The sequence below is a fragment of the Fusarium mangiferae genome (genome assembly GCF_900044065.1).
Source record: "Fusarium mangiferae strain MRC7560 genome assembly, contig: FMAN_scaffold001, whole genome shotgun sequence".
Taxonomy (NCBI): Eukaryota; Fungi; Ascomycota; class Sordariomycetes; order Hypocreales; family Nectriaceae; genus Fusarium; species Fusarium mangiferae.
The window spans coordinates 3,599,889-3,613,248 of NW_024573921.1; the positions used below are offsets into that span (position 1 = coordinate 3,599,889).

The following is a 13,360-nucleotide window of genomic DNA, read 5'->3' on the forward strand; positions in this document are numbered from 1 at the left end:
TGGTAAGTGTGTTGCGGTGGAGGAGAGGGTGAGTAACAACAAACGGAAGCACAGCAGGCGCTTCAGCTGTCTTTATATGCACCAAGCACCTCAGTCATTCCAGGGTCCAGCTAATGTAACCGAGCTCTAGCTCTCTACATCTGGAAGCTGCTCTTGACCAAGCAATTATTGACTTAGCGTGAGTCAGTTTCGCAGGGTTGTGGCTGACTTCGCGTGATAGCCACTGCTGTGTCACTGGTAGCTTTACCGTTCAAGAAGCCGATGTCTCCCCCGGGCATTCGGGGTTGTGTGGGATTTTGAGGCTGCAGGTGGCCGGTTGACAACGGCCTTTGGCCGGAGCATGCTATATAGATGCATCTGCTGTGCGAATGTTGATCAATTCAGTCTGCTCGTGATGATACTACTATACAGCCTCGCGAACTCTCTTTTTCGGCCACAATAAGCTTAGAAACAAGGTTTCTTTAAGCATAAGATCCGGAGTCTGTACATGTTTCCCATCTGCCTGTCATTGCTTGTTGCCCCAATAAGGTCATGCTATGCGGGGGATGGCTGATAGAGAGCGAGTTTGAGATGATAATAAACTTGCTCAAATGGCCGCACCAACCCCTGTTAGGTAAGGCTGTTGTTTTTCTTTCTCAAGCTTAAACATGGATAATTAACTCAATTGACGCATTTGACGGCTCTTATTGGTGTGAATATTAGTGGTATGAATGATGTTATGTTGGTCTAGACTTTTGTGAACTTGTGTGCGGTGATGGGTTGTGTTGGTGATTGAGATTGAGGTTGTTCGAGGTGGCACAGGGTAAGTTGTTGCATGAGAGTGAAGTTGAGTATTACGACAGCGCGTGTTGACGAATATGGTATTCGGTTCAGAACGGACGAATATATAATGAAGAGAGGTAATTCCCGTAAAGCTATAGTAGGCTAGTAGTTGTCGATAGCTGTCAAGTTCTTGGTATCACTGAATCTAGTTTTGATACCTCTATCATCAATAGGAGTAGCTGAATTAGGATCAATAATGAAAAGTACTATAACTTACACGAAAAAATAATAAATAAACCGGCTCACAACAATATCCATAAGCTCATTTACATAACACCCATAAGGCTGAAAGTTGTTATTTTGTTTCAACTGTTGCTCGATGACTGATCACTACTTGCACTATATCTGGATAAGTCAAGTTTGATGGCTGGAATGATGGCGTCAAAAACCGTTGGTCCCCTAAAGGATAGGATTTAAAAATTCGACATAGGGCGATAAAATTACAAGTAAAGAGCAAACCTTACCTTCAAAGATCTACGTAGCACGAAATAACACGGCCATTACAGCTTCATGTAAGTGATATATTGTATTGCGTCACGTGCTCGCGCGCCTCAAGGCGTTCCTGCCGATAAGGATTTTCCAACCAAGGTATCCACTTTTCACCGATAAGATCGATGTTTCTCTGATGCTTCAACATTTGACTCGTCTCCCTTCCAAATCATCAGCAGCTACAATCATCAACCATGGATCCTGGACGAAAAGCCATGATCGCCGGACGACGGTCCCCTACCCGACGAGATGTGACATCCCCCAGACATGATCCTACCAACCGAATCACCAAATCCACTAAACCAAGTGGTTCCAAGATCAACTCCAAGTACTTGACTCAAGATGAGCAATCACGACAGTTTGTTGCCGATGAGGACAAGTTCGTACTGAAGCAGTCCAAGAAGAAGGCGGATATCCGAATTCGAGAAGGCCGTGCCAAGCCCATCGACTACCTGGCATTCAACCTAAGATATATCGATGCAGACCGCGATATCTTCGACGACGACGATGCTGATATCGAAATCGATGTTCCCGCACCCGGAGATGTTGTTGCCTCGCTTGATGCAGAGCAGATTGCCGAGCTGGAATCCGATATCGCCTCATACCACGTGCTTGAAACCAATGCGACCAACCGGGAATATTGGAGAGCGCTGCAGACCATCTGTAAAGATAGGAAGGCGAAATTAGATCCACATGGCCATGAGAGAAGGGTTGTAAGCAGTGTTTCAGACGACATCGACAAGATCCTTGCCCCCAAGACGCATGACCAACTGGAAGCCTTAGAAAAGCAGATCAAGGCGAAACTACAGTCCAACGAGGATATCGACACGGATTACTGGGAACAATTGCTGCGAAGCCTCCGAGTGTGGAAAGCTCGTGCCAAGCTGAACCAAGTATACGAAACAATCAAGGAGACTCGTCTGAGCCAACTCAAGGAGCGTGATCCAACCAAGGTCAAGGCATCGGGCCAGCCGACCTCTGCCCCCAAGGTGACATTTGGTTCGCAGCCAGTCGCATCAGCTTCAGAAGAAAAGGCGTCTCCTGCACCCGTTTCATCCTCAAGGCATGTGGGCACATCAGCCCCTCCAGGAACTGAGCGCTTTTCTCAGGTTGACAACGTGGACTTCTCACAGGCAACTAAGGCATTGTATGATCGAGAGGTTGCTAGAGGTGTCGACGAGAACGAGGAGATCTTCACCAGCGAAGAGGCTGTTACCACTACTAAGCCACAATGGGCAGACAAATATAGACCCCGGAAGCCACGCTATTTCAACCGTGTCCAGATGGGTTACGACTGGAATAAATATAATCAGACTCATTACGACCACGATAATCCGCCACCCAAGGTTGTTCAAGGTTACAAGTTTAACATATTCTATCCTGAGCTCATCGACAAGACAAAGGCGCCAACGTTCAAGATCATTCGAGAACATGGCCGCAGACGCGGAGAATCATTTGCTGCTGCTGGTGAGGAGGACACGTGCCTGATAAGGTTCATGGCAGGGCCTCCATACGAGGATATTGCATTCCGCATTGTTGATCGAGAGTGGGATTATAGCGCCAAGAAGGATCGAGGCTTCAAGAGCTCATTCGACAAGGTATGTTCATCTGGATCCCTCCACTTCACTTCACGTGGTAGGGCCGAGTCTTTGCCTCTGCATTAGCCGCCCTGAGTTCGTATTGCGACGATGGCTTGGCCGTTGGATGAACTGCACTTTATGCAGCCCAGACCAGTCTGCGTTGGTGACAGCCTACTTGACCCATGCTATTAGACGCCATCGCCACTCCATTACATGCTCATGAACCCACAAAGCTAACCGTGCATACTCAACAGGGTATCTTGCAGCTGCATTTTCAGTTCAAAAAGGTATGACTCCGAAACCATATTTGTTGGTCCACCCTGTTCGATTAGGCTAACACGTTTCTCCAGATCTACTACCGGAAGTAGTCCCGGGATCGATCACCCACTATCGATTGAAGTTATGTTGGTCCTCGCCTAGTAAAAGCCGAACTGGGCTATCACCTAATGAGAAGGGGAGGAAAGCCCGTTTCTGAATCTCCCGTTCCGTTGAGTTTGAGTATCGGAGAGGACAAAAATGCACGTTTTCAAGCGGGAGGGCGGACCAATCCGCCCTGCCTGATAAGGCTTGCATTATGATTGTTGTTAATAGCTTTCGACATGTCTACGCTACCCGGGTCATGTCCATTGATACATCTGTACTACCTATTTGAGGGTTTCTAATTCGGGATTCAGAGCGGGGATTGGTAGAGAACTAGAGTGGGCAAAGGTTGAGTCGATGCTGGAGTAGTGTCCTGCTACCTAAGATCTATTCGACCATCGACCCGACCTGACCGCCCAGTTCAAGGACCTGCGCAGACCAGGCATGAAATTACATCTTATGTCCCTATTCCACACCTTCCTAACAGGCAGACCTTCAAGCCAGCAAAGATTGCTGCAGCCATGAACCAATTGATTGTCACAAGAATAGCGATGAGTCTGGCACGCAAACTCGGGTCATCAGGCCTACTGCATCAGAAGGCTTCTAGAAAGCTGTCACTTGCGAGCGTCCACGGACCGGGGCGAACAGACAGCGCCAAACCGCTCGGGCATCTTTACGTTTATGTTTTGAGTGAAATCCACGCGGAGCTGGGGCAATCGAGATGTGACAAGAGGGTTGGTTGCAGCAAACATCAGTCAGAACAGCTGCGTCAAGCCTGATGATGCCTTGAGTCCTGATTTCTAGTCGGATACCCGTCGATGAAGCTTCGAAAGATTGTTCTATGCATATTCTTTGACGCAGCGGACCGCAGAGTAGTGGTGATTTTATGCTTCAGAAAGCTTCTGACGGCTTCTCCGGCAGCTTCCATACTGATTCACAACAGCAACAGATGGATAACGGGGATCCAAACGGGACGGGCACCCACCGATGCTTTGATTGGCGGTCTGATTGGTATACAGATTGGTGTCCCGATTCGTATCGTCTGAAATGCAAGGTGCCGTCTGAGACGCAGACTACCCGCGATAGCCCCGTTGATGAGAGTACAAGCCGGTTGAGTTACCGTCAAGTGACTTGATGCCCGTTGGTAGCGTGTCCCTTGCAAGGTGTGATGCTTCTCGATCCCGATACATACCAGGTCTGCCTGATGAGACCAGGAGGGATGTTTCGACAGAAGAGAAGGAAGATTTGACGATACGCAAAGGGGCATGCAACACAAGGCTTGCAGGCTGATCCAACGAATATCGGCACAGTTATTGCTAGGAGCACTCGTTCTAAGGTTGCACGTCCTGTTCGGGACCTTGGATCAGGGCCCTTGGACCATCTCATTCTTGATGCAATCACCCATTGCATGTAGCTCACTCACCCTTTCCTGGTTGTGCTTCTCATGCAAGTACTGAGCCTATATAGTGCAATACCTGAACGCAGTTTCAAGGACCAGGGCATCTGAGTGCATGCACCTGTGGCGTATGAGATGACAGATATTGCCTGTTGGACATGGTACTCTTCTTACAGGCCGGCAGGGCTCATAGACGTCACTGGAATCGAAGCAAGGAGAAGACAAAGGTGGCAGAGGCAGAAAGCAGAGTGGAGACTCATTTGCGCGTCCAACATCTTCTAGACTTTGGTGATGGCCACACACAAGACACAGCCAGCAAAACACAAGCACAGGCGCACATTTACAACACAAAAGCATGTTGGGAGGGAGGCTTGCCGTCGGTGATCAGCTACCCCCTTGGGGTGGCTTACAGATGGCGTCCCTGTCCGTTTTCCTTGTCTGCCACGGACCACTATGGCTTGCTAGGCGCTTGTTGGTCGGCCCTCGCCCTTTCACTTGGCACACGCCCCCCGAGCGACCTTGACTACGATCTTGAGGTCCTTGCCCATAAGCTTTTACGGATGAAGGTGGATGGGAGATCTAAAAGCCAAGATTGCTGAATCTGTCAACGGGCATTTGTTTATCAACGGATCGACGTCTAAACGAAGCCGTTGTCTAAAAGCTAGCCCTGCAACTCCACGCCCTACCCCAAACGAGCGGGAGGAGGCACAAGCATCCTTCGCTTCGGCATCAAATATCGCCATATTTCCTCGCCCCCGTCCTTGTCCTTGTCCTATTGTGTCTATTGTAACGTTCTGCTATTCCTCCGTTCTCTCCCTCCATTCTCCAACTTGCTCATCAACACCTCTCTTTCACCTCGCTTCCCATTGCTTGGTACCTGAGTAAAGAAATCTCCTTGTTCCGAGAACACCATCAAACCACCCACGAGACTCATTGTACTTCCTCCCAAACCAGTGTCCTTGACTTCAACAGAGGTCGCAATGGATACACCGTTTTCTGGTGACGAGCAAGCTTCTAGCTACACCAATATTATCACGGGTCACGGTCAACAATCAGCTTGCGTGTCAGAGCTCACCGGTATGGAGCCATACTATGCCCTCTCCTCGGGTCCTCAGGATCAACCATCTCATCTACCATCAACTGGTCCGCTGTCTCTAGATTCAACCCTGTCACAGCACCAAGAGAACCAACAGCAGACGGCACATCCGACTCACGATGCGACTGTGTATGCTTCCATGACCTCAGGTTTTCCATATGCGCCTCGAAGTCATCACCCAGTCTGGCCTTCACCTCCACCAGGACCTGACGATTATGACAACTACTCTTACCAAAGTTCCCCAAGCAGTGGCAGTGCCCCAATGAGCTGCTACAACCCATCACCCATTTCACCAAGGACGTGGTCCTCTCCAGACTTCCCTCTGCCTCAACCTTCAGATTCTCTCCAACAGAACTCTTTCAAGAACCTCCGCATTTGCACACCGACATCAAGCGAAGGATACCCCGTCAGAGGCCCCCGGGGCCTGACGCCTTTCTCAGGTGGCGGCATGAATCAGATTTTCGATAATGAGATTGACGGCCTGCCCCAAAACTACTCACCAGTGACAATTCCCAGTTCATCAGCTGGAGCACTATCATGCAGCGGCTCCCCACAAGAACCTCTTCTCGGGACCCCCGTGCTCATGAAAGCTAGACATGAATCACCCGCCGGTGTACCGGAGTACCTCGCGAGCTCAGAAGTGGTTCAAGAAGGCAAGGACCTTCAGGCCACAGCTGCTGGTGGCGCCAAGACAGATGAACCATACGCCAAGCTGCTCTACCGAGCTCTGATGAGCGTTCCGGATCATGCTATGACCCTTCAAGAGATTTACCAGTGGTTTCGTGAGAACACTGATAAGGACATCAAGAAGGACAAGTCGGAGAAGAGACCGGGCAAAAATGCCGAAGGCTGGCAGAACAGCATCCGACATAACCTCAGTATGAATGATGTAAGTTAAGACTCCAGACTTTCCTGTCTCAGATCTCGTTTCCATAACCCCGCTGCTATTACCGGGTATAGCTTGCGGCATAAGCTGCATATGTACATGGACCAACGCTTGTTGGGTTTTTGGACGAATCATTCATGCTACGAGACTTCGTTGAAAGCTAACAGTGGATCTTGATGGTAGGCTTTTGTCAAACGAGAACACACGCTGGGGTCAGACTCAACGTCGAGAGCGACGGAGCAGGGTTCAGGCTCGACTAAAACTGGTGAAGCTAAAAAGGCGACCGAGTGGGTGTTGGAGGATTGGGCCGTCCTGAATGGAGTTGAAAGCACAACAAAATACCGCAAGAACACATCGCGTCGAGGAATGGGGCGCAAGTACCATCACCACCCATATGATGACAGATTTTCACAGCGACACAGCCCAATCGCCGCCAAGGGAAGCGCAATTGTTAAGGGCGAGTTCCTGACGAACGACATGAGGATGCGCGAGCGTCAATACACTCATGAAGTGAAAATGGCACCGAGGTCCCACCATATCAACCTCATGGCACCCCCTCATCCTCATCCCATGCACCGGGCGACTACGATGCCGAGCATGTATCAGTCACCACAGCCGCAGCACCGAGGATACGAGGAGCTGATGATGCCACGGGTCGACAGAATGCCCCAACCAGCCATGAAGCAGGAGTATTCTCCAATGACACCCGACTCGAGTGGGTTTGGCTTCGTGCTTCCAGAGCCGAGCCTGATACACGCGCATGCAGTCAACTCTAGCGCCAGTAACAGCAACGGCACTACCGCGTATACGCTGCCTAGTGGCACCCAAAGCATGTACGTTGGTTCATCTCCGTGCGAATATCCGTATGGGATGGTAGACGTCACAGGTATCTATCAAGGCAGCGGTCACAATAGCCCTGCTGGCGCTGGTGTCAGTGCTAGTGCTAGTGCTAGCGACGGAGTCAACGAACGCCTCATAGGGATCGGCCCCAACGACGTCTACAGCTGGAACGGCCAGGCACTCTGAATATGGAAATCTTCCGTCCTAAACACCCCGAGGCAAGTGTCAGCCACCAATGTCACTTGTTTTCAGTTCTGTTGGCGGCCGACGAGGGCCGTAGTGATTGATGCGACCAACAAAGGGTTTACCGGCAGGGGGATGAAGAGGATGAGAACATACACAAGAGAAGCCCGAAGATGAAGAAGAAGAAGAAGAAGAAGAAATTAACAAAAAAAAAAAGACAACAAAAACAAGAAAGAATGAATTGGTGTTCCTCCAGAGATATCGACCAACTTAGCCTGCTTATCTGCACCTTTGCGCCACCGCGGGAACCGCGAAAAAGAGGGGTGAAGTTTAGTGAGGGAGGGAGGGAGTGAGTGGTTCTGGAAAAAAAGCAAATAAGCTTCTATTCTTTTCATCGACTCGACGCCCTAAGATGGAAGAGAGATGGTGGCAGTTTCAAGCAACAGGGGACGACGTTGTTGTGAGCTAGACAGGAGAACCACCAGCAGCACCAGCAGCACCACCAACACAACTTTACCTCAGTTTACCTCGACTCACCTTACCCCATTCATCCTATCACTCAACTCTGCTCTCCAACTCACTAGGCTGGACCCCACACAGACCCTGGCGGTCATGGGCGGATCACCTTCCACCCGAACACATAGACTCGCGGTCATGGGCTGAGCGCGAGACGCCGAGACTTTTGGGGCTGACCGATATGGCATTGTCACTCTTGTCTTGTCTTGACTGATCAAGAACAAGGTCAGGGCATGTTTACATTGAGACAAGTCATCGCCATGGTAGCTCGTTCGTCGCCTTGGGCTTGGCATCATCATCTCGAAGCGGGGGTTACAGCAGAACAGAAACGCCCGCACGATGGCACTCGGTGAACAATGTCGCATTGTGCTTTTGTCGTCTCTGCTACTACAAGGAGTATTCTTACTGCGACTTTTAGGTCGCAGCGGCGCATAAAAAAGGGTACTCAAAATAGAAGGAGATTTGGACTCGGTTCTGATTTCGTTTATTAGGCATTGCTTCCTTTCCTTTCTTCCTTGTTCTTTTTTGGGTGGCTTATCCGTTATGATTAGACGATGCGCTCCATCTTTTGGTCCCCGAGGACCGACAAAGATGCATCATTTCCCTTGTTATTTTGGCTGCTTGCTTGCTTGGCTGGGCGGGCGATCACTGGGGTTGACGAGCGAAACGTCTTCTCCCAAAGCGTGTTAATGTCTTTATTATTATTTATTCATTATCATAATTAGCTAGTTATCCCCCCCATCTTGTATGTATCAACCATGCTACTTACAAGCGCCTATTTTCCATGCCGCTTCCGGCACCAATACCAAGAGCATCCCTTGCAACCGCCTTTGTTGCTACGTGCCAACCTGAATGCCAGCCAAGTCTTTGACTTGTATTGTCATCAAATCCTTTATTCATTCAGTCTTCTCTTTGTCAAAGAACATGGCTGGCACGAATGCCTTACAATGAAGGCAGAGAGATGGAATTTGGAGGTGTGTTGCGTACTACCCATACCGACATTGGCATCTGTAGATCTGCGAAAATGACAATACAAAACAATACAACTCTAAACTCAGCAGATGTTTTGGTGTGATCTCCACTGTAAATGTTGTCAAGACTTGGCCCTGCGGCTTGTACCATTCACGTTTACCATCTTGGACGATGAAGCTGGTCGGGCAGTGGTGTTGGCATCTGCCTGGGCAGCAGCAAATCGAATTCACTGCTAGTAGCAGAAGTAGAAGAAGTTGTGCCCGTCTCCCCGCTCGACCCTGTTTTTCATTCCCCTGGCCTGGCTTCAGCTTTCTCCTAGTGGGAGTGGGGAATAAGCAAGGTTCATAAGGTCCCCATTGTCGAGCTCGGCAGAAGAATTATAATTGGTTACCGACTGTCTGGTAACGAAGCTGGGCCAACAGGAAATGATCCGGCTGCCCCTCCGTCTTCGTTTCTCTTCATCCTAGTTCCCTGTCAAATCGTGTCGTCTCATTCGCACTTGAGTTGCACTGTTCTCATCATGGAGGAAGGGCCGGGGGGCTGTCGGCTACGTTGTAAGGGTTGTCATGATCGCCAGGAGCTCAGACGCCAGCATCATCTTAGGAAGTTCAACTAACGAGTGTGTGAGCAGCTGCGCGGGGTGTGCGTATCCCTGAAGAGGGAACAATTAGAGAGCGACGGAGATTGAGAGGGAATAATCTCAATCCTAGTAGGCTCATCGCACAAGCGCCTCCGATCTGAGAGCGAGTGGGATAACGAGATGTCGAATCTCCACTTCACTCCTGGTCTGGGATAAGCATGCATCATGCTGCGATCCCAAGATTCAGTTCACACCGTAGAGACCAACTGAACTGAACACAAAACCAAGTGCTTATCGGTGTCCGGGCCGGTAAGCATCTTTGTCAGAACCGCCCTGCGCGGGCCGTTGCTCTGCGCTCCCCGCTGCCATTCACACTCCCTTCACAATGCTTCAAACACGGCAAAGAAACATTGTAGAAAACAAGTGCAACGTCTGCCGAGTATTATTAGATCTGGGCTGGGTTGGACTGCACATCAACCTCAGCCACACTCTCAACAGCCAAGCGTTTAGCACCAAGACGTTGATTCGGGGTCTGTAACAATAGACGAGAGAGCGACCCCAAATCTTTCTCTATCTTGCCAAGCCTCATCTTGTGTCTCACATGATCGCCCTCTCTTGCTTCGGGCTTTTCTTTTCTCCTCAACATCCTTGTAGTCGCCTCAGGGTCCCCTTGCCGGCTCCTATTCTTTACCAGTAGAACCAGTTTCATAGCCAGTTCTTCAGCTGAATTTAGCCATGGAAGAATGGATGGGTGGATGAGTAGCTGGCTGGTGGTGTGGGGTCTTAGATTTTAAACCCAAGCAACATGGCGATGAGACTTTTTGTCGATTGCGGGCTCATATCTCAGGCGTTGAGAACCAACACGGTCCAAAAGCCTGACCAGTAACTAAGGATGGGATGCAACCTGCCATTGCACAGTACTGCCTGCTGTGCTGTGCTGTACTCTACTGTACCGTACTGTATATGGTATAGTAAGAATGAATGGGAAAGTCTCGTTGGTATGGGAATAAGAAACTTCATCGCGAGGCGAGGTTCAAAAAACCCCCCATTACTGCAATAGACATCAAGAACCCACGGCCTCTCGTCTTTTCTCGGCCTTTGCATTAAGCTTGACGATAGCGGCCGCTGGCATTGCATCACTCATCACGTATGGGCGTTTCGCCAACTCTGACAGCTCAGCTGCGCCAACCACCAACCAGGAACGGGCCGGGCATGGTCGTCATTGGTGAGAGAGAGCTGGTATTTCTGGCCAAGCCCGTGCTGTCGTCGTCGTCTTCATCAACTAGACCCTTCGGAAGCCCTGGCTTGCTTCCACCCGTAGCCTCGTATCAAAACTCGAATAGGTAAGAAAAAGCAAAACGCCCCTGCGCTTCTTACGTATGCCGATATGCTTTAACGTTTATAGAGAGGGCGCTAATCACAAGTTAGCTTTGGAGCCAGAAATGACAATAGGAACATGGCGTTCTGCACCAACTATGGCTGGCGATGAAAGGACTAGCGGGGCTGGACATACACGCTCTAGTGTCATGGTGTCTTCTGCAGCTTCACTAGTGCTTCAATAGAAGAGAGGAAAATCACCGCCGTGACATTTCCCTGACCTTCCTCACAGACCCCAGCCGATGCAATGCAGGTTGAGACAAGGAGATCCCGAGTGGGGGAGAATTGTCCTCTAAACTTAGTATGCGTGTGTGCACTTTTGCTGGCCGTGAAGCCTCGTCCATTATATTTAAGCTTGTTATTGTCAAGCCATGGCTTGGTTCGTCCTTATAGCCAAAAGCGGTATCAGGCCTGTACTGTACTGTACTGTACGTAGTCATATTTGAATTGGCTGAGCCCGTTCACACTATACTCCAACAGCTCACAGCGGACTTGAAAGTTCGAGCAGGACCCTGTCAGAGTTTGCGATCTGCTGGCACACAACACCACATCTCTGTGGTGCAGTCGGCGAGGAGCGGTTGCGCCCACACCTACTTAGACTTCTTGGGATGTTTTGCAAGCTCTCAGGCTGAGCATGAGATAGATATTCAATCCTCATAATCATCGGCAACGCACCTTGATCCCCTGAGACGATCTTGTTCCAAAAGAGAGCAAAGCGTGGTCGTTTGCGGCCTGAAAAGCCACCAACGATGCATACCGGCAGTATCTCGAGTTAAAGACGGTGGTCGCATAACTCTGCAGTCCTAATTAGTCCAGAAAGCTAATGTCACCAACGTCGACTATGCCAACTGCTCAAAGTTCAATTTGTTTGACCTGCAATTTTTCAGTTTTGGACTTAATTACGCTGTGCACGAACTGCTCTCAAGTCCCTAACAAGAGAAGAGCAGCGAATTGCAGGCCTCGAATGACACTGAGTTGGCTATTGTTTGAAGGCAGCAAAGACCAAAAATACAAGTGTCGCAGTGGAACGATGGGCAAAATCGGTGCAAACGACCCAGACACCAAGAGTGTGCTGTGACTTGCTTCACACCAATGTGACTGGGGAACCTGGTTCGTCAAGGATATGATCCTAGCTGGCTAATCGTCGATCTTGGTTCCGTTGTGCCATGCTCCAGTCTGCAGATACCATCCTGTTTGATCGAGTCACATCAATTGGCGGTCGGACGCGTTTTCCCCAACCCGGTACCTGGTACGATACATTAAGCATTTGCAGCCACCTGATCCACTATCGAGATAATTTCGATCTGGGGAGATTTACTTTCCAGATCGCGACAACTATTCGAGCTGAGCCAACACCTTCGACTCATGTGCCCTATCAAGCCCTCGGGTGATGATTTGATCGCAGGAAATAGGCGTGGAGCCCACTTTCGAAGCCAAAGGGAACAATTGTAGAGTCAAGGGATCGTTGGAGAATCATCCATTCTGACTCGAGACTCTCTGTTTGTTATGGTTATCTCTCTGAGCCGGAAGTATTCCGAGTAAACCTGCCCTTAAGTGTAGCTATCGCGATTGCAACGGCAGCTAGGGTAGTAATGGCTTATCCTGAAGGCACGATCTGCTCGCAGAAGTGTCAGTGACCTGTCATCTGATCAGCCCTGCTGATATTATAGCTAGCTTGTCACAGCTTATCCATCATTGAGACCATCATAGCTGTCCTTTCCTCCTTTCACTTTCTTCGTAATATCAAGTAACACTTGATGCAAGGACCAGCATTTGATCTGTTGGCTTCAATGATCGGGGTGTGCATTGCTGATCCTTGTAAAAAGACCCTTGCTATAATGAATTTCGTAATGCCACACTGGCATGGTCTACGGAGCTCTCCACGTTCAGTATGTGTTCTGGTTGGTTGCGCCTAGACACACTCCTAGAGGCGTTTCTTGGCTGCTGCGCTAGTCCATGAGCCTGAGTAGGAATCCACTACCTCATCCACGAGCACCTCAAAGTGAGTGCCACAATCTCGTCTGTTTGATGCATTACCGTTATGTGCGACTACCGCGTGACAGATGGCGTATGAGTTCCATATTACATCCGATGGTTTAGCGGAAGGATGCTGGAGATGACACCCCAGCCGCAACACAATGTATTGATATCTCTCCAATGAGTTAGAGCCAACTCAACACGACTGAACGTGGCAGTTTTTCAAGTGTGGTGTGCTGGAAGTTGAAGGGGTGTCTTCAGCGCCTTCCAGCCGTATACCATAGAG

The 13,360-nt window shown here is 49.7% G+C and overlaps 2 protein-coding genes across 2 annotated transcripts; both read left to right on the plus strand.

Annotated features, from left to right (window-relative positions):
• Positions 1-1,505: 1,505 nt before the first annotated feature.
• FMAN_01645 (uncharacterized protein) lies at positions 1,506-3,259 on the plus strand (the record flags this gene model as incomplete). The annotated part of the gene is made up of 3 exons (XM_041821290.1): positions 1,506-2,909; positions 3,146-3,178; positions 3,242-3,259. 3 exons carry the CDS (start codon positions 1,506-1,508, stop codon positions 3,257-3,259), a joined length of 1,455 nt encoding a protein of 484 aa, XP_041676987.1.
• A 2,368-nt stretch (positions 3,260-5,627) lies between these two features.
• On the plus strand, positions 5,628-7,655 carry FMAN_01646 (uncharacterized protein; the record flags this gene model as incomplete). The annotated part of the gene is made up of 2 exons (XM_041821301.1): positions 5,628-6,632; positions 6,813-7,655. The coding sequence occupies 2 exons, from the start codon at positions 5,628-5,630 to the stop codon at positions 7,653-7,655; spliced, it is 1,848 nt and encodes a 615-aa protein (XP_041676988.1).
• Between the last annotated feature and the right edge of the window lie 5,705 nt (positions 7,656-13,360).